This window comes from Argiope bruennichi, chromosome 6 (genome assembly GCF_947563725.1).
Source record: "Argiope bruennichi chromosome 6, qqArgBrue1.1, whole genome shotgun sequence".
In the NCBI taxonomy this organism is placed as follows: Eukaryota; Metazoa; Arthropoda; class Arachnida; order Araneae; family Araneidae; genus Argiope; species Argiope bruennichi.
In genome coordinates this window covers 77206185-77234097 of record NC_079156.1, presented here as the reverse complement: position 1 = coordinate 77234097, position 27913 = coordinate 77206185, and the positions used below count along the sequence as shown (strand labels likewise).

General features: G+C 26.8%; 1 protein-coding gene across 1 annotated transcript; it reads right to left on the bottom strand.

Moving 5' to 3' along the window:
- Positions 1–1818: 1818 nt before the first annotated feature.
- LOC129971313 (kinase suppressor of Ras 2-like) lies at positions 1819–27790 on the bottom strand. The gene is made up of 19 exons (XM_056084944.1): positions 27337–27790; positions 25295–25435; positions 25046–25190; positions 24059–24587; positions 20850–21019; positions 20321–20384; positions 20123–20203; positions 18506–18603; positions 16580–16831; positions 15945–16054; positions 15752–15850; positions 15281–15366; positions 12780–12867; positions 12606–12694; positions 8645–8741; positions 8427–8560; positions 6848–6985; positions 5610–5739; positions 1819–4677 (listed from the first exon to the last, which is right to left on the bottom strand). Exons 1-19 carry the CDS (start codon positions 27493–27495, stop codon positions 4516–4518), a joined length of 2772 nt encoding a protein of 923 aa, XP_055940919.1. The 5' UTR covers positions 27496–27790; the 3' UTR covers positions 1819–4515.
- Between the last annotated feature and the right edge of the window lie 123 nt (positions 27791–27913).

Here is a 27913-nt window from a genome sequence, read left to right as displayed (position 1 = left end):
GACTCAAAACATTAGAACTACTAATGAAAAATTCCTAATCCACTGGTATATCATCTGTATCACTTGCACAGGAGAAAATAAAAAGTAAAACTAATCTATTTGTGGAAAACCCAAATGTGGTATCCAGTTTTTCTTTGTCTGAAAAAAGAATAAGTCAAAATACAATAAGTTTCTTTGGAGTTTTTATTTCAATCTTTTAGCATATATATTGTGTATTATTTAACAGTGATCACTATTTACATATTCAGTACAGTTTCTCTTTGCAAACATGGATCCAGAGGCGAATTAATTTGAAATATTATGGAAGCCCATAAAGTCCATTGAATAGAACACATAAGGAAAAATAATACAACATTTTAAAACAAAACAGAGCATTAGAAAGTAAATATGGGAAAGATAACAGAAATTTAAATAAATAATATGGACTATAAATGTTTCTTCTGACTAGTCAGATAAAAGCGTCCAATAAAAAGCAAAATGATAAAAGACGGCTGACATATGCATGAGAACTATTTTTCAATTCAGTATTTAATCCCCCTGCATATAATATTAATGTAACACAAAGCAAAGGAAAAGTTCAAACAAATTTACAAAGAAATTGAGAGATGTAAGTAAAGAAACTAATATTTTGAGCAATACTTAACTCTCAAAAGTTGAATATGATGAAACAAAAATAAAAATGGAAAATTTAAATCAACCATACATATTTTCATTCACATTTTTTCACTTGCAAATTTAAAAAACCTTCTCCCATGTTAACAGGTTGGATGGTACAATAAGTTTTGCAAATTCATTAAAAAACAATACATGTTTTCTTATTGCAAAACAGGATTTTCAGTCTGAATTGGAAAGTAAAATAAAAGAACAAGTCGTAAATGTACTATTAAAGCTCAGCGAGACCTTATGGGTTTCCAGTCTATAAAAACATTAAAGGTAAAATAAATCCATCATATTTTTTCATTCCAGAAATGTTTAAGTGTATACTAGGATCACATATGCACATATTATTGAGCCTAATTCATAAATACATTTTGAAATATACAGTAGACTCACTTTAAAGCGAATTCTCAACCTACAACAAATAGACTCGTTCCACTTTTAAACAGGTTTTATGTCCGTGCGTAATAGCACCAATTCAGTTTTAAAGCCATAATAATGAGTCTAATATATTAAAATGTATCAATATTGATTATTCTCAAACTTTTTATTAGATTGCAGAAGGTATTCGTTTTTTTTTTTTTTTTCTGAATATATTAAGAATGGTAATTTGCTTAAAACTCATGGTGCATATATTTATATATACATCAACAGCATCATTTGGGACGTTTATAGATATTATTAAGGCTTATATTTTGGTCACTAAATGAGGTAACCATTTTAACTAAACAAGAAAAAAGGAACACGATTTAAAATGTCAGAATTTTACAATAACTAAATGCTTAAAAATATGTCAAGATAAATGCCATTTTTAAATGAAATAATCCCAACAAAATTTTTTACACTATTAATCGAGATCACATAAAATATTTTTTATAATATGTTTCACATTGCTTGATTACAAAATTTATTTATAATAAATTAATATATCCGGAAGAATGAAATGAAACACAAATCTAAAAGATTTAGTAATGCTTCATGATTAGATCCAATAGAAATTGAGCTTAATTCGTTTAGTCCTAAAGCAAGAAGTATGGTTAGGTTATCATGCATGACAAGTATACATTTCCACTATCTCGGTAGTCCCCCCACCACCACACACATACTCAAATAAAACACGATATCTATAACTCCTAATATTACTCCGCCATCATTCCCTGCTTTTTTTTTTTTTAAAGATTGCATTACTTTTATTCATCATATATGCAACTTTAAAATAATTTGAAGGGGCAAGCATTTGAGTTATGTGTTGTGATCTTAAAAATGTTTAAGAAAATGGTAGAATTGCACATTGTCATCTAAAATAATCAGATTTAATGCACAATGAATTAACATAAATGATTTAATATATACTTGAATACTTTTCAAATAAAATACTTGAAAGATTAACTATATTTTGAAACATACCAAGATAAACTCAACCTTATAATTATTTTTGATTAATTTGTCTCTGATTCACCAATGAAATTCATTTAATCAAATTTAATACAAAATATTTTTGCCTAATTGCTAACAATCTTGAAAGTTACAAATACGATTTAAATTATGAGTAAAAATTTTCTCATTCAGTATTATATTAAAAAGTTTGTGCCAATTTACAATTAGATTTATTTTCGAAACAAAATAAGATTTTAAGCCTTTATTACATAACAAGCAATGTGAAACTTTTTGTTTGATTTTTTTTAGAATTTTTTGTTTGATTTATTTGATTGAAAAAAAAAATCTAAATTATTTTGTAACACCCTTCAAAATATGTGTAGAAACAAATCCAATATATTAGAATGAGATAACCAATACATATATGTAAACAGCAAATTCTTTTAACTGTATGAATATGAACAAATATTTTACTTACAGGAACAATCACATGATTGTCCTTTAACATAATATATAAATGAAGATAAGTATGAAAATGAAAATACAAAAATGATCGAAATATACACTTATATACACAAAACTACAAGTGCAGAAAAATACAGCACAGTGACTAGTACCTTTGGTATTTTTAAATGTATTATATTTTTTGGTAAATGCATATAAGTTTAAAAAATAAACATTTTTAAACAAACATTAAAGTAGTAGTGTAATATAATCAAAGCTCTAATAGACCTATCATTCAAAATCTGATACACACAAGAAATTTAAAAATACAGTGATTTTTTGAATAAAATATATGCATTTTAAAATTGTTATTTCATAAAATATTTTTACTTGGAAGGCAAAATAGAAACAACAAATTTGGTTATCAACAAAAGAGCTGAAATACTCAAAGCATTAACCAATCTAAAATTTCTCAGAAAATATGCCTTTGCGAGGGAAAAAAAAAAAAAAAAACTTACACACCTTTGTTTTAATATACTTTTAAAACTCATTACAATCTGTTTCTTATGCTATATAAAGTGCAATAAGTAAATTCATTAATAATTTACCGTAAATAAAAAAAAGTTAAAAGTGTAGCTTCCATTAAAATTTTGATATAACACTTCTACATCATTTTCATTGTAAAAGCAATACACATTGTCAGAAGTATTTGCTTGAAATTGAATGAGCTTCTGATATTATAAGAAGCAAATGCACAATTCCCCCCCCCATAATTTAAAAAAAAAAAAAAAAAGCAAAACAAAAGGATGCCTTTGAGCAAGGAATCAAAAAATGCATTCAAAATTCTAAGCTAAATAAAGTTTTCTAATGTAAACAATATAATAACATTTTGGAAAGGATGCTCTTGACGTATTTCGACTGATTGAAATTTGCAACTCATTTGTTAGAGTTTGTATTTATTTATTCAATAAAAATCACTGTTTCGATAATATAAACGAATTGTCATAAAAATAGCTTTAATTTATGACAGTCCATGTTACAATATTTGGCATAAAAATTTTTCCTCCTAAATAAATGGGCTGACTCAACCATCATTTTGGATATTTGAAGCTTTAGTAGAATTAAAGAATAAATAAATCCCACACATACATTCATCATATATACACATATTTAGTAGCAGTTTAAATAATATATATATATTTCCTCCAGGCAAAAATAATTGTTCTTTTACAATAATAATTATAAGGAGAGAGTCGAAACACACTCACAATTTACTTTGCAGCATCATTCCTAGAATTGTTCTCTGAGCTTTTATTTCTTAAATTCAAATCCCTCGATATTCCAGGACTATTGCCAAAGGCTAGGACATTGAGTAAGTCACAAGTTCATCATGTACACAAAGTTGAATATGATTTCAAGAACTGCATTATGTCAATTTTTAAAGTAAAAATTATTGAAACAAAAACAAATTTGTTAACTAATTATAAAACTTAAGAAAATAGACAAATAAAATGTCTTATTATCATTACTTCCTTTATTAGCAGATAGGATCTAGAGTTTATTTTTAAAAAATTCTCTCTCCTCCAAAAATTTTAAAACCAGAAACATTTAAAACAAAGTTTATGCAACACTGTCAATCAAAAAGTAAACATATCTGTTGAATCGGGAAATACTACAGTTTCGCTTCATTAACAGTATTTATAAAACAACTTAATATTTAAAGATATATAAGAAAACCATGAAATTAATATGAAATCAGTAATTGGACACATGAATGCATATTAGGAATGTATATATGTGTATAGACACATATATATATGTGTGTGTGTTTTGACTAAACTTTGAAACTTGCATTGTGTTTTTCAATACCCAAGAGAAACATCTTCACAGAAGAATGATAATCAAATGGCAATAGTCCTTGAATCTGATACCACAAGAGTAATGCAACATTCACATTAAACTGTTTAAATATATACAAATGCACACAGCAAATATAACATACAGTTGATAACTCTCTTTTGAAAAATCACAAACTGTTCAGAAAACGGACTCAGCAGACCGTGACAGATGAATGGGGTGCGACGGACTTCGTGCCAGTCGCTTCTTTGGAAGCATAGGAAGGCGTGAAAGCATCATGAGGATTTTGCTAAACTCAGGACGTTCTGTATCTTTATAAGCCCAACAAGTCATCAAGATATCCTTTAAAAAAACATTATTACAATGATACATTTTTATAAACACCAGTATTATAATAACTTGAGCATTTTTAGAAGTTCTATAAAAGTTTTCTAGTTTTTAAAGCAAAATTCTGTTTAATATTACTTATTTTAATTTTAAACAACATTTAATATTGTTCGTATTTCAAAGATGATTTGCCTTATTATTATACCTTAAGAGTTATGACAGAGATGTGCCATTTATCATTGGTACTAAAGTATCTGTATCTAACATACTGCTGTTCTAATCATTCCTTATTTTAGAAGGGAGGGGATTAAGAATGTACAATTTTTAGTGATGTTTGCATTAGCGCAGCTATTGTTCATCTACTTTTAGCATATAGTGACTCACCAACTCATGACAACAAATAAAATTGGAAAATTCAATTTAAGAATTATAAAATTAACAACTTTTCAAAATTATATCTCCATATCACCTTTTGACAAGAAAATAGTGATGAAAATTTTATAAACTACATGCTTTGGATAAATTTACCCCATTAAGATACAATAATATCATTAAAGAAAGTCTAATAACAATAGTAAAATTATAAAATGCAAAGATGTTAAAGAAACAAACTGCAATTAAACTTATCAATGACAGAGTGGAGATTTTACTAGCATTTATAAAGATAATAGCAATCTTGCTTTGAAGAATTCCTTAAGAAAGCTTATTCCCACAGTATAATGTCATATCAAAATTTTGACCTCTTTGCTACAGATAAAATAAGCAGCCAATATACATATTTTTTGCGTAAATAACAATGAGTTTACATAACTAATAAAATATAACTAATGCACAAAAAATACTTTTAAACATAGTAACATATATCTTAGATCTCAATAAACTTCAAGAAATAAAGCCATTGAACTGATTTCAGTTTACATATTCATAAGCATGATAACTCAACTTACTTTAACATCCCGAGAAGCTTGTATATTTGCTAAGGTTTGCTTCACACCCTTACCAACCTGCCAAATAATGGCCTCTGAAGGTTGACCATGAAAAGGCCACTCGCCACACAACAATTCATACCATACAGTTCTAAAAAATGAAGTTATTTATTCATAAGGCTTAGAATATATAATAATAAATTGCAGATAAAAGCTGATTTTGAGCAATTACTATATCAATATTTTCATGAATCAGATCATAAATTTTTAGTACTCTATAAATTACATAGTATAGAGTGAAATATTTCAATTAAAATAAAATTAATAAAAAGGTTTTTAACCAAATAAATAATATGGGAAAACTGCATTTCTTCCAAATTTTTCTATAATAATAATAACAAAAGATTGCTTAAGTGAAAAATCTAGACTTGGGGGTTGAACTTGTCTTTTCTATCTCATGGTTTGAAAAAGGAAGCTATGATTCTTCTATTTGCAGAATTGAAAACAAATTATTACATGAAACCAATGATAGTAATTTATTTTATTTCTATTTTAATTCAATGCTGCTTGATAATTAAATGATTTATTTATTAAAATTTCAGAATAGAGAAATTAGCAAAACAGTTAACATACCAAGTTTGTTAAGTAAATTCTTTTTTCTATAATCAATTTTACAAAAAAGTTATGTAAATTCTACCAAATGATGAATCTTCACCAAAAGAATATAGTCTTACTTTTACTTCCACTCAATAAAATGCTATTTCAACAGTTAATTTTTAAATATTCTTTTTGAAATGTACTTTACCGATGTGAGAGAATATTCCAATTCTTCATTCACTTTTTTTTTTAATAATCGCTGGGAGGAATAGGTAAAAATGTTAATTTCTGCCAAAATCAGCATATTCCATTATTCAATTCAATAACAAAATTTACACATTAACATTTCTCAATTCAAAAGTACATGAAGTTGGAGTTTTATTTATATCTTTACAGCTTATTTCTTGCAATAAAATGAGAAGCAAAACTGTTTGGCTTCCAGAAATAAGGCAATATTATATATATATTCATTAATTGAGAAGAAGTTAGTTTTTGCATTATTTCTCCAACATGAAGCAACATATGCACAAATAACTATTTGGTTTTTACATAATCTGAAATATAACATAAATATTTTATTAAAAAAAAGCTTTACTTATAAACTTTGAGAAATACACACAATCATCAGATGATAGTATTAGATTGCAGACCTATACACTTACCCAAAGGCATAAATATCTGAGGATCTAGAAAAAGGCAAATTGTCATTTTCTTGTTGGCTTCCAGCTTTTAAGCTACGAATGACTTCTGGCGCCAGATAACAAAGCCAGCCTTTAGGTATAGTTAACCATTCACCTTTCCTAAATTATGCAGAATCTTTTAATTATTCTGAAAAATTTCATCTTACATTTTGAATATAACAATTTTAAGAAAAATAATAGTTTTGAAAATATATATTTTCATGTAAATAAAACTGCAAGGAAAAAAATTATAAAAGAGCTTTATTTTATATTAATTTTCACAGGACCTTCTTAATATAGAAATAGCACATTTAGGATTGTTCCAGAAATTTGTATGAATTATATGAATTGGTAATGTTTCACAAAATAAAGTCTGGAAGCCCAAATGGCAGAGTATATCAGAGTATAATTTTCAAGAAAACATTATACAAAAATTTTGTTTATTCATATTTCATTCATTATCAAAAAAAATTATATATATTCTATAGAAATTATGAAATGCTATGTGCTATGTGAAGACCATTAATTCTTGCTTTAAAAATAGCTCCAAATTTAATACAATTGTATGCCATATCACAAAATTCCTCTTCTCTTTTTCACTGCATTTCAAATCAAAATATTACCCACCATTTCTCAATATAGATTCTGAATATAAATTTCTTTTCCTAATTTATTCCAATTTATTAATTTTTGTGTAAATTACATATAACATTACTAAGTTATTAAGACATTCAAAACTCATTTCTTAATTGGAAAATACAGATTAATGTAATAAAAAAGTAAAACATCTTCAAGGATATAAATGATTATTTTTAAAATAATGATGAGAAATTATCAAACAATTTGTTACACAATGATTGATATTTCACGAGTTTGATAAATTTTAAAACACTAAGCACCAAGAGGTAGAGGTACATCAATTCTTAATCAATGAAAAGTAAGCTGAATTCTCAATTAAAACCTCACTTTACAGTTCTCATATTAGAAAATTTATGCATATGAGACTTAAATATCTTCTGGTAAAACTTAAGTAAAATTTTAAGAAGACTTATCATAATAATAAAAATGGTAGAAAAGAAAAATTTCAAATGAAAATTAAAAATTTCAATTAAAAAAATAAAAATACAATGCAAAAAAAGAATTATTGGAATTTCATGGTGGAGCGAGATCAGCATATTTTAAACAAAGTCTGTAAATATCCTATATTTTACAGCCTTTTTATGACTGTAAGATTGCTCTGAAAAGTTTATTTAAAAATATTAAACAGTTTCACAATAAACCAATAAGATTGGTGCAGAAATTCGGGCTTTATTGGAAAAGTCCAACGAAATCACTAAATGCTTAATCTTAAACTGCTATTTTACAAACTATAATGTTAAAATTATTCATACGAATTCACTTTTACAATTTAAACTCAACAAAATTCTATATATTTAGGTAATACTTTCTTAGTAATTACATAGACAAAAATAAAGTTAATAAAGAAAAAGAATATTTAAAAATTTTTTTCAATGAATTAATCATCAAATATATCAATAGGATTTTAAGCATTTGTACTCACCTGTTACCATGACATAATTTTGTGACTGAAAATAGCCCAAAATCAGTTATTACAACCTTGCCATTTTCAAAGAAAATGTTTTTTGTTTTAAGATCTTTATGAATAATATCTCTAGCATGAAGATATCCCATTCCCTGTAAAAAAGTTATAAATATTATCACATTATCTTATTGCAATTTCTTGAAAATTTAAACACACACACAAATAAAAATACATACCTGCGATATCTGCTGAGCTATGGTGATTGTCCGGTTCAAATTAAATTTATCTTTCCGGAGATGAATATGAGTATAGAGAGTCATTCCCTTGCATAAACTAAAGGAAAAAACAAAGAAACCGACAAATTGAAATTAAATGCAGGAATAAATTATTAATAGCAATGAAAAAAGTTGAAAATTTGAAATGATAAAAATTTGAATTCACTTCCAAGTATGAAAATTCAGCAAAGAATTAAATGTTTAAGTTAAAGTGCAATTAATCAACAACTTATGCAAATTTTTTTAGTTTTGTTACACTTTTTAATAAATTCAACTGCCATTATTGTGGTTACACCACATGCAAAAAGAAATAGTTTTTTAAAACTAATTTTTTTTTTTTTTCCATTTTCCATTATATACAGTCATACTCTTAACTTTCAATTAACAAATTTTTGAGGGGGTTAGAAAGAAACTTTTTTTCAATTAAAAAAAAAAAAAAAAAAAAAACTGATATAAACCATAGCAGAAAAGCAATTTTAAAGGATGTTTGCGAGTAATATAATCAGTTTTGATACTACAATAAAGAAGAGTAGTATCAAGAAAATAGCCTTTTATTACCATTTACTGCATTATGCAAAAGTGATTTAGACAATTACCTTTAAAACCTACTAAATTATAATGAGATATAAAGACTAGGATAGGATAAAAATATGATAATAACAGGAGCAAAACACTTGGGAACAATGGATACACTCTGAAATACGTGTGTTTCACAATAACACTTAATTTGAACTATGACATACAGCAAATTTCATTCAAAATATGTTTGAAACAAAAAAGTTTAAGATAACAATAAATTAAAATTAAATTTCAGGGAAAAACCTTTTTTTCCCTAAAGGAAAACAGTCAAGAAATCAGTAAAAAGTTATTTAAGCAATTTTTGTTAAATATATATACATATAGCAAAAGGTTTTAAAAATATAGCTTAATGAAGAACATAAAAGTTATTTTTAAATTCTTTACATTAGCTAGAAAACAAATCAAAATTGAAGAGAGGACAAAAAAAGATGGCTAATTGGTGGTACATGCCAGGCAAAAATTAAGAGAGAATACATATTATGTACAGTAAAAAAAAAAAAAAGAGCATAATGGAATGTGCTTGGTTCAGACATTAAAAAGAAACATAGCTTTCCTCATATAAAATGGTAAGTATTAAGGATTAAAGAACTAACTTTTCACTAAAGATTTATTGTTTTCTATTTTGTGCTTTTACAGTGCAGTTCTGCTTGTGCAATTGTTATTAGACAACTCAATGACATAAGAAATTAAAATCTCTAATTTTTTATTGCAGTACTTATATTAAAAATACAAGAGTGAATGTATTTTTGATACAAGAGCTACATAAGATACTATTAAAAAGGTATTTCATACCAGGATGTGTAATGAGAAATTGCTGCAAAAATCAAGTACTTATAAGCACTTTAGCTCCTAAAATTAAGCACCTTTGTAAAATATGCAGACATAAACTATGCATTTTCTAAGTATAGTATTTTTATTCTATTAAAAAATAATGCAAAATTTTTATTGAAAAAAAATTAAAAATTAATTTTTAATGCCTATTTTTTTTAAAATTTGACAAAAGTATAAAAATGATCACAAAAATCAAAAAACTATAAATACCAAAAAAAAAAAAAAAAATTAAGTCCACTTTTATAAGATTAACAATAAAGATCTGTAAGCTTTTTTGACATTTCTTAAAATTAAAATAAAACATCAGATAAATACAACATTTCTGAAAATGTCGATAGTGATGTAGAAGCTCAGGATAACTACAACTTTTGCATTTGATTTTTATACAAGCAACAACAATTAAGATCTAACAAGCTTGGGATGGCAAGAGTAAGTTTCCTCCTACATTAACTCACTCTATTAAGTAATTTTATTTGCAATCGTATAAAGCTAAGAACTGAAGAATTCCTACGACTAGAAAAACTGCCATGAAATTGATGATAGAATGGATTTGGGTTTTAGACGCATTCTTCGCAATTGATTAAAACAAAACAACAACAACAAAAAAATGACTCAAAAATACACTAGTTGTCACAAATTTACATACCAAATTTGATATATTCAACTCACTACATTATCGAGTTTACATATTTCTGAAAGAACAGACTAACATGCAGTAAACCCCTATTGGATTTGGCTCAAAATTTGGCAGACGTTTATACAATAGATATTAAATCTGTATACCAAATGTTAATTATCTAGCTCTCGACGTTTTGTAATTATCATGCTAACTTACATTCGAACAGCCGGACAGATAAACAGATTTCCTGAACAGATTTTCTGAAAATTAAACACTTTTAAGGTGCTTAAAAATGTTTTTCATATTTAAGCACTTCTCATAATGCTACACACCCTGTCATATAGAAGGGAAAAATGAATTAAAGCTAAAAAATACAACATAATTATGGTTCTGATAACAAATAATATAAAACAGTCAATAATGATGAATACAATATTTGCAAATAGCTGATTTTGATAGTACCCAGATATCATTTCCAAATTAAGAAAGATCTTGAATAAAATTATAAGACAACTTTTATTACATAGAAGAAACTTAAAGCAATGTTTTTATGAATATATATAGTTTTCAATCTGAAATAAATGATACCAATTATTCCAGTATAGATGTTTGTAAAGTTTTAAAATTTCTAATGAATTTATAGGAACTGGAATGTTCAGATTTACTAAAAAATGGTTTAGCATTGAAGTGAAATGTATCTGTTTAGTATATAAGAGCATATATAAACTAAAAACAATATGCTTCTGCTTGTAGAATTTAATATCAAAAGCAGCTGTAATTTTTAAAGACTATAAAATGACTAGAATGGGATCACCCTTCTGCCTGACAAACTCCAGATTAGATATACAGCTTTAAGTGGGAGGTGTGGCAACAGACCCATATAATTCTGATATGATTTCTGATTTTTTTCACAAAGGAAGCAATATTTATCAAGAACAAGGTTTATCTCATACGATGAAGTCAAGACAGCTGCCAAGTAGTTAAATAATGAGTGGGTACTGGAATTTTTACCTAACTAGAATAAAATAATTGGTACTATGGCTTGATAAAGAATCAATCGATTTTGTCAATTTTGTAAAGAAATTTTTTGTGGCATCTTATTTGCATTTTAAGCAGTGATATCATAGCTTCTTATATATATTAAATTTTTTTTTTCTGATAAACTTATGAAGAACTATACTTACAAAGCCCTTTTCTTCAAATTAGACATTTAGTTGTATTAACATAATGAGTTATTAAAGGAACAGATGAGTTATTATAGGAAAGACCATTGTAGTTTTAAACCCTAGTTACATAATACTAATGATTACAGTCCCTTCTTCAAACTTCCACAGAACAAAACAGCAGGGAAATATTTGATCTACAAAACCAGATTTAATATGCACCAGACTCGCATGCATGAAAGATCTTTAGTGGAACTGCATTTTGAGCCTGAAGCCCACTCCAGGCATCTTTTAACTATAAGACCTCGGTGATTCACTAAGATAAAACATTTCTCGGAATGTTCATGTGAAAAATTATACGATGTTATCCTCTATAAAGGTATTGATTCATAAAAAATGTTTGCAATTTAATTGAATTTGCAATATGCAAGCAAAAAATAATTTATATACTTTAAAAAACATTAAATGAAAAAGAGCTCAACATGTTTAATTTTTGAAATCGCAAAGTTTAAACCAAAGCAATTATATAATATTCAAGCAATCAAATTGACCAATTGCACAATCTATCATTATAATTTTTCCCAAAGCTATAATAGATTAAACTAGGAAACACAGGATAATAATCATAATTTTAAAAAATGAAAGCATGTAAATAATGAGAATATTATATAAACATTTTTTTTAAATACAAGCAAATATCTAATATTTAAAAAGTTCCAATATGTCTCACCTTGTAACAATTGCCAATTTAGGAGGTTTCATACAGGCACCCATAAAAAGAACTAAATTTTCATGACGTGTTTTTCGAAAAGTTGCTACCTGTAAAGATTTAAAAATATCCATTTAACATCTCATTTCAAATATATAAATAAAATTATAAACATTTGAAAAAATTCATAAATACCTCTTGCTTAAAAGTTTCAAGTGTTTTTTTGTCATCTACATGATCCATATCCAACATTTTAATTGCAACACTACCATGCCAGTTTCCCCTGTTAAATTTTAAAAAATATAATTACAGAAAAAAAGGTTTAATAATTTCTGATAACAAAATAATGACAATTTGAAGAATAAAAGTTTATTGCAGTTTCTGAAAATTCCATTATCAATATCATAATATCCAATGAATTAATTTTTAATATATAATTTTTTTAAAAGCAAAATGGATTCGGCTGCTTAAGTTTTTTAAAGTTGCTATTTCTCATTAAGTATTGATTTTTCAAAATTTATATTGATTTGACATCAAAATCATTTTAATTATAGCTAATTAAGAAATGAACAAAAAATTTCACTTTTCTGTAAAAAATATGTGTATCACTTAAAAAATTATGCAAATAAATTCAGGCACAGACAGCTTCATAAATCTGAATGAAATATGTCTAATTTTTTTCAATTAGAAATAGATATGCATCAATAATTAAGTCACTAATTACATATAAATTTAAGCAGGCAAAAATATTCTAATTACAATTCTTTTAATTGATTAAATATTACCTATTTTGACTTTATAATTTCAAAAAAAATTAAAAAAATATGACTTAAAAAACAACTTAAAATTCCATGAGATAAAATCCTGCAATAGCAAGTTCATTTCACTGAATATTAAATTAAAAGAATGCAGTAAAATGTCTTAACAATGCATATTTAAAACAATGAAATTGGACAGATCTTAGAATAGTTATATTATTATACAGACTCCAAAACTTGCATATTTTAAAAGTTTCATTTACCAGCTGACATAAAAATACAGATCTAGAAAATTTGACTTTTTGAAAGGGGTTTATATAAATTTATGCAAATTATCGATTTGCTATGTCGCTGTCAAAAATAATATCCATTTTTATTATATAGATTTTGTTAAAATTGTGAAACTAAAAATTCTGAATATGAGATTTTTAAAACCATCAGTTTATCCAATGAACAAAACATTCACTATTTTGATATAATTTATAAACAAAAAAATTCTTAATAAATTAAATATCCAAAAACAAATTAATAATTTTAAATTATATTCAAATTCTAGTATCTATTATAACATCTTTCAATGCATTTTATTTATTAAGATTTTCAAGAAAATACTTGAGGTAGAGAAAAAAAGCTGTACCTTAAAGCCTATGTTAAAACCCTGTCATAAGTTTTATAGCATTTTTCCCACTATCAGTTGCATGATTAAGCTTATAATTTTCTAAAAAAAATGTTGAGTGATATCCTAGGTACCAACTCTTGGTGTTTCTCCAATTAATTTTATTTTCTCCTCAAATGTTTTATTCTTCATTAATTGCCTTATATCTGTATTGATGAATATATCTTTGCTTTTACCTTCCAACAAATATTAAAAACATCACCATTTTTATCCAAAGTTTAAATTATTTAATCAAACCTAATTTTATATACAAGAGTATTTGTTTCAGATCCATTAAATTTGACTGAATTGCATTCTTTAAACCTGGATTTAAACTTTTCCTAAGATAATTTTCCCCTTATTTGATGTTGATTTTTAGATCTAATATTCCATATTAAAATATTAGAACAACATTGCTATGATTTTAAAATCCTACAAATTTGCCATTTCTATTCTAGGAAAGTAAGTTTTTTTGTATGATTCTTTTAAAATTACTGAATGGATTATTTGAATTGAAGCAAAGAAGTTATTATTATGCAGTAAAATATCTTAAATTCTTTTTCCCAGAATCAATAATCTCCAATAAAATGGACTGTTATTATCAATGAATGATAAATGAATTAAACATCCCCTTAGTAAATTTATATAATTAATTTACATAGTATAAAAATAATTCTTCATCATGAAAATAATTCCTTTTGCTATTTGTACAAAGAAAATGTCATCTATAGCAAGTTCATTTTAAAGTCATGTTTCATGATCCCAATGCATGGTTATTTTCTTTCATAAGATTTAAACTGCCTACTAAATTATTTAATTATCCAAACATATGTTTTCATGCTTCAATATTTTATTCTATGTACAAACCTTTGGTTTATACTGCTTCATTCTCCAGAATCAAATGATAAATGAAAGAATGCAGCACATAAATCAGTATCATGTAATTTAAGTCTCGCAAATAAAATAATTTCTAATGATATACTTGCTTATTTTTGCTGCTGTAATCCTTTTATTTAGGTTATTTTATATTTATCATCATTTTCGTCAGAAATTAATTTCAATCTCTAATAATAAAATATTTCATCTGATATAATTTATATTGATTTAATTAAATTTGCAGACAATACTAGAAAAGGAAAGTCATTTTTATATTCAGAGCGTCTAATTTATTAAAAAACAGGCAACATTCTACAAACAATAGATTTACACTGATCATATTTAAATATTCAAATTTTGACTATTTAATATTATTTTTAATAATTAAATAGAAAGTTCAGTATTACTTGTACACAGTTCCAAATCTTCCTGTTCCAACTTCCTCATAGATGTCAAGCTCATCAAATGGAATATCCCATTCTCGTAAAGATAGCTACATTAAAAGGTGGTTGTATAGTATTTATTGAAAAGTATGGTAATTTTGGTAATAAACATATTCATGACAATGCACTAAATGAAAAAAGTAAAGATAAGACAAAACATACAATCTGTGAATAAGCAATTTTACAAGAATGGACCGAAATTATACAAATGGATGATACAAAATTTAAGACCAAACTGTGCAATGTAAAAAGGAGGGAAGGGGAATTTACACAAAATAAGCTTATTTCTTATAAAGACACAGAGACAGAAAAATATATTAATGATTTCATGAAACTCTTAAGATAATTCTTGAATACACAGTAGGGGAAAAAAAATATTTTTTCCTATGTCCAATTAATTAAAATATCAATGAAAATGTATTGTAGCCTACTTACACTATTTTGTCTAGGCCATGATCTTTCACTAGGATCCACGTCAGATACTTGGCTATCCTGTGAATCTACACGGCCAGCTAAAGTCTTTTCAGAATCCGTCTAGAATGTTTAATATCCAAGTATTAGTTGAAATTAATACATGACTGCAAAAACATTAATCTTTTAAAGACTTTTAAATTAAAAATGAACTTACACTTCCAGATCCAACAGTCTTATCACTGTCATTAGATTTCTGAGTTTCAACCATTTCATTATCAACCAAAGGCTTAGTTTCTAAAGTTATTTCTTTATTAGTATCTACATCTGAAAGGCAAAAAATAATCTTACCATTCATAATAAAAACATCTCTATGAACTTTAAAGTACTACAAAACTAAAAATGCTGCTTTTTTAATATTAAAAAAAACAAAAACATAATACTATTATCTTTGAGAAATGTTATATTTTAAAAATCTATAATTAGTGAATTAATTAGTAATTTTTAAATAGTTATTTTTGTGAAGAATATACTTTAACAATTTGTACACACAAATTTATTATTGGTTTCATAAAATTTCTGTTAATTTCATTCTAAATTTTTTTTTTAAATTCATTTAGAAAACATAAAAAGAAAATAAAGAAATCATTCTGGATAATTATTTAAAGGATAAGCGAAAAAAAATTAATTGGAATAACTGGAATAAAATGAAGTGATTAAAAAATAGAATATGCACAAATGAATACAATAATTGAAATATGTAGTAATTAAAATAAATAACTGATTAAAAAGGGTATCAAGTAAATGCTGTTTACTCCACTACTTAACACTATTTATAACGAGATAAATTACCTGGGAATTGGAACTGATGAATGCGAGCAGCAGCTGGCGGCGTCTGCTGAGCAGCACTGAGAAGAGCAGGAGAAGATGGTGTGGATGAGTTGCAAGATGATGTATTTGATGAGGAATCAGGAGCAGGAAAAGCTGGAAGGCTGATCAACTGCTGCTGCTGGCGAGACCACTTGCGCTCACGAGCACTTTCACTTTTCATTGCATTTCCAGGACTGGCTATCAGATTCCTTGAAGGCATAGGAGACCGGTTTTCTGAAAAGAGAAAATAGTTTACTTGCAGAAGAGAAAAAGCAGTGATTCAGATAATAAATAAAGAGGCAACATAAAATAAAACAGAAAAGTTGCTTAAATTAAATATGAGAGAAATCCTTTGATAATTCATTATTTAATTTTTTAGCACAAAAAACTTTTCTTCTCTGAATATTAGTTTGTCTCATAATGAAGTCCTCAATAATTTAGAAACTTTCTTTCAGTCTAAAAATCAGGATTATGAACTGAATTGAAATTTTAAAAGCATTTAGTTATCAATTTACTCAGTACATTGGCTTTTAAGGACTGAAAAAAGAAAGGGGAGGCAGCAACAATTTAACATCACATAAAATAACAGACATTTACATAAAAAAAAAAAACTTCTTTATTTATTACTTAGAGTTTAGTAAGAAAAAACATATATTAAAGGGAGATATAACCTCTCATGCTCTTTAATTGTAAGCCGCACAACATTAAGGAATTGGGTGAATTAAAACACACAACGCTATCATTATACAAATTTTTTTAATTATTATTTGTATCGATTTCTTTTGTATCTTACAGAACTTCTTGAACCCATTCAGCAAAAGCAGGATTCTTTTATCCATCCAATTGGTATTAAATACGGTATTTGAGCCTCTCATTGTTCTTTTAAAAAAAGTTCGCTAACCTATTTTGAATAAGCTCACAGTTTCTCAATTAATAAACAAACCATTCAATAAACTCAAATGTATTAGACTAAACACCACTGCGCTGCATCTGCAGATTGAATGTTTCTATTTCCATCAGAAAAAAAGCATTTTGTTTGTTTACACAGTTACAAAACTCTTGCACACGCTCACTGGCTGCAATTTGGGAGTCTCATTGAAAAAGAACAATTGTGCCATAAATTGAAACAATCTATACAGAATAAATGGGGAGAGTTTCCACATTGCGCAATTGCAAATGGTATTGTTTCATTTTTGGAAGTTGCAACTAAGATCTTTTATTCATGCAATTGTTAGAGATCGATATTTTTTGATGGGGGGAAAAAAACTAAATAAGAAAATTCCCTGTATTTTCCCAGTTTTTAGAAAATTTTTCAAATTTTCCTGCTTTTTCCTGCCAATTTTTAAATCCCTTGCGTTTTCCCAGTGCAGTGACAACCCTGATTCATACAAAAATTAAGTTATGTAATTAGGTTATGAAGTTTTTCTAAAATTGAGAAGGAAAAAAATTGCCAATATGACTAATGTTATACAATAATATTTCCAATACCGAAAAATTTTAAATTAATTTCAACAATAAAATCTGTATGTATTTAAAAATCAAGTGTAATTTAAATTCTTTTACATTAAATCTGATTTTATATAGTAAAAAAGTCAAATACAGAATGAATAGAAGATATCAGAATGCTGATGAATTAAAATCTGTTAAAAAAAAAAAAAAAAAGAAAAAGGAATATAAATATATCCAAGTTTCAATGCCATATCTGAATCTTTATTTCAAATATATGCAAGGGAAAGGAATGAAAATATTTTTAAAACTCTTTTATAAAGGAATATTGAAAGCATTTTCACATGCTAACATATCATCATCAGCTTCTATTCATAATTTACATTCCAAGCTCAAACTGTTAAGTAAATTTTTTTTTTGACTAAATAAAAAAGGAATATTAATTGGAATGATTAAACTTACCGTCGTTTTTCATTGTTTGGGCAAATATATCTACTAATTCATTAGGCAGACCACATGATGGAGGCACTTTGTCAACGCAATCCCTATGACAACGGAATCTAAAGACGAAAAGTTGTTTTATATACATTATAATCTTATTAACAATATCAATATTTAAATGTCACATATATTAAAAAAATTCAAACAGGCATATTTGGGGAAAATAAACTTGTGTATTTGATTCATTTAACAGGTTTTCCAAAATTTAAGGTGAAGGGATCAGTGAGTCTGAAAATTATATTTGAACAACAATGAACATATTCTCAACACCGTAAATTATTTATAAAAATATGAATCCTTTCATTCAAAATTGGAGATATATTTGTTTTGTTATGATATATAATATTATGACCTCAAAAAAAAAAAAAAAAAAAAGAGTTGCAATCATATTTTGTTTCAAAACAAATAGAAAATATAACTTGCAAAATATTATTTTAAACATATAGCTTTAATTTTTTTTAAATTTAAAAGAAAATAAAATTTGTATAAATTATTACTGTCACATTTTAAATTTCAATTTTAATTAAATTTAAATAAAACTAGGTAACTTCATTTGCCTGAAGCAAAAATAATAACTTCTTGCTAGTAGAACAAAAGTGTTCCAATAGCTTCACAATTTTTATTTCAACTTTCTTGCATTCAAATGAAAGACTAGGAAACAAATATCAATATATATGATGCAAAGAATATTTTAAGGAGAAATAGTTATTTTAAAATTAGGTAGATCAAAAATTACATTCAATTTTGAAATTCAGGGAATTGTACAATAATTTGAAAGAAAAAAAAATCAACCTTTAAAAACACACACACACACACAGCTCACCATTAAAATCAACTACCACCACATGTTTATTCATCCTTTTTCCTACTATTTTTTTATGCATTACAGGAATGTAAATATCAACTCCCTTCTTTTCCTTTATTTTATATGAGGTCAACTAATTAATGAATGTTCCAAGAAAAGGATCTTTAAATAAATTTATCACATATACATTAAAAATAAAAGCCAAATTGCATCTATCATTATTTATCTTAAGTCTCATATTCAGAAGAAAAAAAAAGTTTGGAAATTAATATATATTCCTATGACATAGAAACAAATAGAATATATCCCTCTGTCTCTAAATTTTTTCTTCTTCATAATTTGAAATGATTAATTGTTGCATGCTTTTTTTTACACCAAAAATAAAATCTAATATCTTTAATCAATTATTATGTACTAAAAAAAGGCAACATCCTAATTCAATTAAAAATAGAGCAACTAAAAAATATTTGAACTTGATTAAACATTATATTATATTATATTATATATATATATATATATATATATATATATATATATATATATATAAATCTGACATGAGCAATAAATACAGAAATATTGTAAAATAGATTTCAAGATATCAAATCATTTTTCATGCAAATTGTTCCAACTGAAAGACTACTTACTTGCATTCTGTACAAAAATAACCATAAAACATGAATTTCTCACAAAATGCGCAAGATGAAATTTTAACCCCTATACTGAACCTAGGCAAAAAGGAGAAAAAGAATAATAATTCATGAATAAATACTCACTTGCATTCTTTACACTTATAACCAAAAAACATGGGTTTCTCACAAAATTGACAAGTCGTAACTTTTAGAGAAGAAGTGAATCTAGGCAAAAGGAAAGAAGAGAGAGATACAGATATCTGCAAACTAGAGTAGTAGAGATAAGAATACAATGTAATACCAGATATTGTTTTAAATATATACATATATTTGTATTTTTACCTATGGTGAATTGCATGGACCATACCATGAGGTCTAGGAGATTTTGGTGCGGAAAGAGATGCATCTAATAAAATACAATATATTTTAAATAATAATTTTAGGTGACAAAATTTCTTATAAAATGCTTTTGCAAATAACACAAATACATAGTAAAAAATAAAATAAATACACAATGATCTCTGGAAATAAAGCTTGTGTTTATCTAATTTCTTTAACAAAAAATAACATGTCAAACATAATGCTTACACTAAATATCAGTAACAGTACATTATACATCTTCATTAGATCAACAGCATATGCAGTTAAAACAGCTTTTTAAATGGAAAAAAATCTGTGTTACATCTATACTAAATCCAAATACAAGTTTATTATATATTTTTTTATTAAAAAAATTAACATGCTTTCACAAGTAGAAGTAAATAATTTTTAATTTTGTAAAAATTCGGATTAAAATAATATTTACGAAGAAAAATGCAAACACTTTTTTAATGAATGCAGATAATATAATAAATTATATTGTTTAATATACCTTGAGCAGAAGAATCATCAATAAAACATCCATCTGCTTGCTGATCTGGACTTGCAAAAGGAGGAGACCTATTTGGTGATGATATTAGAGGAGATATTTGACCATAAAATCCAGATGATTCCAAACCTGGTTCCGTAGCTAATCTACGACGAGGAACATTGTCATTTTGACTGGAAAGAAATTCGTGTTAAAAGAGATTAATAAATGTTCATTATTAATAAATTACTTTCCAAAAGGTGAATTTGTTAAGGTTTATATTATAAATAATGCATGAATACATCCAATCTATAATAACTGTATAGAAACAATCTTTAAGCTGTAACCTAATTAATTTATCAGAAACACATAATGAATGAGTATGAAAATTGCATGTTCAAAAATAGATACACATAAGTTAAAGACAAAATAAACACAGATTTTAAGGATTTAATAATCTAGAAGATATAGAATCCATGATTTTTAGGATCATTATTTCTACAAATAAATAATAAGGGATGAGATAAAACATTTAATGCATCACCAAACATTTTTTAGCACTTGTACTTTTCTACAGAAAACTAGATAGTTACAGCTATTGTGTGCAGCAATATTTTAATGAAGGAAAATGCAGATAATTTTTCTCTTAACTTTGAGGAAGTTACACCAAAAAATTATGCCAAATTATTAGAAGATTTGAGTGTAGTTACGTACTAATCATAGGTAGTGACTGCCAAGATATTGGGTTGGCAACTAAGTAATTGCAGATTTCACTCATAGATGGCTTCAGTTGAATTTTTAGGTTTGCAGATGTAGTACAAATGTAAAACACATTTTGTTATTTGATAGTTGGCAATTCAGCTGACAATCAGTAAAAAAAGTTTTTTGATCGGTTGCGTAGTTTTCGTTTGGCGCTCGTTGAAAAATGGAAAATCAAAAGGAACATTTTCGTCATATTTTGCTTTTTTATTTCCGCAAAGGAAAAAACGCATCACAAGCTCATAAAAAGTTATGTGCTGTTTATGGTGACAAAGCCTTAAAAGAATGGCAGTGTCAAAATTGGTTTGCCAAATTTCGTTCTGGTGATTTTTCACTCAAAGATGAAAAACGCTCTGGTTGTCCAGTTGAAGTTGATGACGACCTAATCGAAGTAATAATCGATTCGTATCGTCACAGTACAACACGCGAGATTGTAGAGAAGCTTCATGTATCACATAAATGCATTGAAAATCACTTAAAACAACTTGGCTATGTTCAAAAACTCGATACATGGGTTCTTCACGAACTGAAAGAAACGCATTTAACGCAACGCATTAACAGCTGAGATTTGCTAAAGAAACGTAATGAAAATGATCCATTTTTAAAACAACTGATAATTGGCGATGAAAAATGGGTTGTTTACAACAATATCAAGCGGAAAAGATCGTGGAGCAGGCCAGGTGAACCAACTCAAACAACATCAAAGCTGATATTCATCAAAAGAAGGTTTTGTTATCAGTTTGGTGGGATTACAAAGGAATTGTCTACTTTGAACTCTTACCACCCAACCGAACGATCAATTCTGATGTCTACATTGAACAATTAACGAAATTAAACAATGCAGTTGAAGAAAAGAGGCCCGAATTGACAAATCGAAAAGGTGTTGTATTCCAACATGACAATGCAAGGCCACACGCATCTTTGGTCACTCGGCAAAAATTATTGGAGCTTGGTTGGGACGTTGTGCCACATCCACCATATAGTCCTGACCTTGCACCATCTGATTACTTTTTGTTTCGATCTTTACAAAACTCCTTGAATGGTAAAAATTTCAATAATGATGATGATGTCAAATCGTACCTGATTCAGTTTTTCGCAAATAAAAAACAGAAGTTTTATGAACGTGGGATTATAATGCTGCCTGAAAGATGGCAAAAGGTCATTGATCAAAATGGACAATACATTATAGAATAAAGTTATTTAGTTCCATGAAAAAATTGTCTTTGATTTTCTAAAAAAAATCCGCAATTACTTAGTTGCCAACCCAATATATTAGTCTATCAGCTATATTTACTAATGACATAAGGTTAAACTAAAAAAAATGACTACGGGAAGCAGTTAACACGCAAGTACCAGCAGGGGAAACAAAAGTATTTCAAAATGTAGTGGAATATAGACTTGTGATATTTTTCATAAATTTTATGATGAATCCATCACTTGTCAGATATACAACTCAAACATGCAAAATGAGTGAAAAGGAACAGACATGTGAGAGGAACATTGCTTCTTCAAAGACAGAAGATTCTAAGATTATTCCAATAGCTTATGGTATCTTTCAATGAAGATTATTCATATAAACAGTTTATTATACAATAGATGCTAAAAAAATATGTTCATCACATTTCTTTTAAAGAAAGCTTAAAAAATTAAACATGCATGAATTTTATTTAATCTTGTACCTTCAATTTTTCTAATTAAAATGAATAAATAATACAAATAAAGTCTTTTTTTTCTTCATTTTTTTTTTGCCATATATTCTTATGTAATTGAAGTATTATTAAAACAATTCAGTTGTACTCATCATTTAAACATAGTGATCACACATTGGTTTGGACCAAAGAGATCACCACAAGAAATGTCTACTGTACAAGATTCCATATTATCAACACATACAAACACTATTTCTTGGCATTATTTTTAAAGTAGGCAATGAAGAAACATTCTGAATTCAGTTAAGTTCTATACTCACTAGATTTATTATTTTGTACCATCTAAATTTTCAAATCCATTTTATTTATGCAATTTTGAAAAAGAAAAATAATAACAATTTTGGAAGTCATTAATAATATTCTCTCCAGATATATAAATATTCTCTCATCCCAACTTCAAAATAATAAAATATTTTATATAAATTTTTTCCCAGAAGAATGAAAAGTTTTCATCACCAAAATGTGTATAGAGCATGCATCTTTCTTACATATATATATATATATATATATATATATATATAAAACATAAAAATACCTTAAAGTTACATTTTTCAAATAATTCAAATTAAGTATTAGATTATATAAAATCTGGCGAGTAACAAACAAGAAGTACCAGTGCAACTTTGCATAATAAATAATTGGATTTTTACATAGAAAACAGAAATAAGTTAGAGAAAACAAAGAAAATGGTTACTGGTTAAAGCAAATACATTCACTCACACGTTTTAAATTTTATCTACTTAATTAGATGTTTAAAACACATACCTTGGAATCACGTTATCTGTAGATTCGATTCTATTGGCTAAATGCTCTTCATGGGATTTGCTCTTGGTTAATGGATATAGATCTGGCAGGAGATTGGTCTGATGTTTTTTACTTGGGGGTGGAGTAGTTGGAAACTTCTTGGCCTCAGTCCTCTTACCAGACATAGGAGGTGTATGAGGTGGAGTGTATCTTCTTTCACGAGGGGATGTGATATTAGGAGAGAGTGTGGAATTAAGAGTAGGTGACCAAGGTCCATGGTGCGCAGAGGATATAACAGAAGATGATGAAGAGATGGATATGTGACCTAAATGATGTCCTCCATGGAGGCTAGAGCTCATACTTGTTGGCGCTGATTGAGGACCATGTGTTGGTGTGCTTTTCAATAGTTCTTCTGAAGGTACAGAAGACCTAGCTACTCGTCGCTGATGGTGAGTTCGAGGTGAAGAACTTATTGTAGAATTTCTGTCCCAAGAATCCCAATGTAAATCTAAGTCTGCTGCTGTAGTCATTTCACCTCGTATTTGACGTTCTTAAAAAAATAAAAGAAACAACTAGCTTAGAAGACAAATCAGTAAAGAAAATTCCAAAACAATAAAGATAAATGAAATTATGATTAAATATCCAACTAATTTAGATACCATAACCAAGTAATCCATTAGAAAAAATGCATAGCAATTATAGAAGTCAACACATTTTTGGAAACTGGCTGCATTAATTCATTTATATAATTATCATTTACAACCAAATATCATAAGAATAAATTTAATTATAATTCTTTGTTCTGAAATACTTTGTTCTGTAACAGTTTATTTCCAACTTATATAGAACAAAATTTATTAATATATTTACATTTTTATTTGAGTAAATGATTAATATTGCTAAATTTTTTAGCTTTATTTACAAGAAATAGATGACTTGTATACTCCAAAACACAAAATATGTTCCAGGAAACAAAAAACAAAAAAAAAAAAATTAGAATTCATTTACCAGTATAAGCTTTTAAGTTTCTAAGAGCTATTAACAGTCTTCTTTTCTCCTCATCTTTGGCTTCAGATAAACGCATCACATCTTTGACTTCTTGCTCAGGTAATTTTAGCAGCAGTTCCATAGTAGCAATTTTTGTACTTATATTCTAAAAAAAAAGAATATTTTCATAAATTAAAGGTGTCTATAGTAAAACTTAATTTCTTTTTACTACCCTTCAATATTTAGAGAAAATTAAATAAGATTACTCACTTCCATGGAGTTTTGACACAGGCCAACAACTTGGAGCCATTTTTGTAGGCGAGGATATTGAACCAATTCTGGTAAAGATGCACTCTCTGGACATTTTTGTTTAGCTATTAACTGCCGGCTAAATAATTTTATCAGCTTACTCTGAAAATAAAAACAGATTAATAGTATAGACATATAATATCCACAGTTAAAAAATTTAATCAAGGATAAAGAATTCACATAATAATTTATATCCATATTTAATTGAATAAAGATGCGACTATTGTCTTTAACAGACATTCTTCCTGTTATATTAGCAATTACCAGCAAGAATAAATATTGTATTTTCTTTAATAGTGCTATAATAAATTTCTAAGTAAAAGCAGAAAGTGCAACAATTTTATGCTGTGATATATTTAAGAGTTGATGTTCTAAACAGAAATGAGTCAAGTTACTTTTTGATTTTTTTTTTTTAGATACATAAGGTAAAGAAAAAAAAAAAAAAATCTTTACCTTTTATATATATATTATTTTGTTTGCACTGCAAATTTTCAAATTTGAGTAATGATGTTCTAATTTTTGTGATTGGCATGATTTCCTTTTAATAGATATTTTAAATATACCTTCATAATTAAAGGAAATATTTTTAAAAATGTATAAAGAAATTAAAAACTATAGCAGTTACATTTAATCCCAAAAACTTTGCAATCAAGAAAAACAAAAAATACTCATACAAATTTATTTTAATCCAAACAATGCAAATAAGATACTATATTTCATTTCTCATTAAACTAAAATACTATGCAAAAATAAAATCAGATTGCAATTCACTTTTGAAAATTAATGTTTTATTTATAATGGAAATATTTTTTGATAAGGAAATAGAATACAACTGTAGTGTATTTCAGTTTAAATATTACAGAAAATAATTGAACAATAAGAGAAGTAGCAAACTTTTATTATAATAAGTAACATCAGCAGATATACTGGGAAAAGAGAGAGAGAGAGAGAGAGAGAGAGAAAGCTGTCTACTAATTCATTTTATTGAATATCTTGCTATTCTGTTAATAAAACTGAAATTGCTATTCAAATAAAATCAGTATAGATTAAAATAAATATTTTAAGGTGCAGAAGAACTTTCAAATACATTTATTATTATTATTGTTCTTATTGAGAAAAACAGAAAAATATTCCTAAAAAAATGACAATCATGAATAGTTATTAGATAAAGAATAGAAAATTTATTAAGTTCTAAAATTTTTCCCCCTTTTTTATAAGTTTTATGAAAACTATATAAAGAGTGCAAGAAATAAACATAAAAGAAAAAAAGTTATATAAGATTAACCATCATTTTAGTACTAAGTAATATAAGATTAATACTCAAGTACACAAACTTTCATTTTATTCATATTTATCTGACAATACCCATTTAAAAAACAAACAAACTGGAATTAAGAGTAATTCATAACAAAACATTTATGTCAGCAACCTAATTTATTAAGGTGATACAAAATATCAAATTTTTACGAGGAAAGTATTTTTCCGGATATGCAATGTTCCAGACGACATATATTTTAAATATATAAACTTACAATAAATTGTTATTCTTAAGATAATTTTTTTTTTTCAACAGCTTGCTGTTTTCCATGAACGGTCGTCTACTGCAAGAAATTAAATTCCAAGTAAAATTAAGCAAATGCAAAAAAAAACCCTGCATACTTTAAGAAAAGCAAGAATGACCCTCGAAAATTTTAAAAATTATTAACATACGCAATCTGTCTCAAATTTAATATAAAAATGGAAAGGCTGTGGCAAGTTTATGAATAACCAAGTAATGGAACAATTGAGTATGGCAATCAAAGGCATATTTTAATATTAAAATAAAGCAAACCACCACATTCAATTTAAATCGTTTAAAGTCTAAATTTTGAACTGAGAGTAAATAAATATAGTCAAATGCATTGTATTTACACATTGCGACAACTAGATTCTGTTAATATAATTCCGCAATGCAATATACAAATGAAAAAATAAAAATAGAAATCAATCAGCAATAAACTTACCTCCAACGTTCTAATTTCATGTTGTGTCAATTCTGCACTGGTAGCGCACTGGGTTCGCAATCCGTCAAGATGTTCCGCATTTATATCTATCATTGCTTGAGCGGTGTTGCATGCTTCTATCGCTTTGAGAATACTGTCCTCAGTTTCATTATTAGCCATGATTTTAGTCCCGTATTTTCTTTATTGACAGACATCCGTGCATGATGACTGCAAACTGCAATTTGAAGCAAATTACAGATAAATACAGCAATGTTTATTTCCATCCTTCTGACTGCTATATACAGCCAGCCATGATGGAATATTTTGTACGGCCATCTCATAAACAACTGTTGCCCTCAAAAGAAATACAATCAAGCTGCAATACCAGCTTAATAACTTCCGGTGTTTTCGAAGATACGGTCTGAAACACCACAGAATTTAAATGAAATTACGGATTCATTGGTTTCAAAAAGGAACAATTCATTGCAAATACTGTATTTTTTAAATTCGAGAATTTGCAATAAAAGAACTACGCATTTCTTTCAAAGAATTAATAAAATCATTGAAAAAAACAATTGAAATAAAAAAAAGAGAATCC

Bases quoted from the DNA above. Each gene is read 5' to 3' on its own strand.
- LOC129971313 (XM_056084944.1), bottom strand. From the start codon at position 27,495: ATGGCTAATAATGAAACTGAGGACAGTATTCTCAAAGCGATAGAAGCA. The intron at 25,436-27,336 runs GTAAGTTTATTG...TTTTATTTTCAG, and splicing joins ATGAAATTAGAACGTTGGAG to AGTAAGCTGATAAAATTATT. The intron at 21,020-24,058 runs GTATGTGTTTTA...ATTTCTTTCCAG, and splicing joins ACAGATAACGTGATTCCAAG to TCAAAATGACAATGTTCCTC.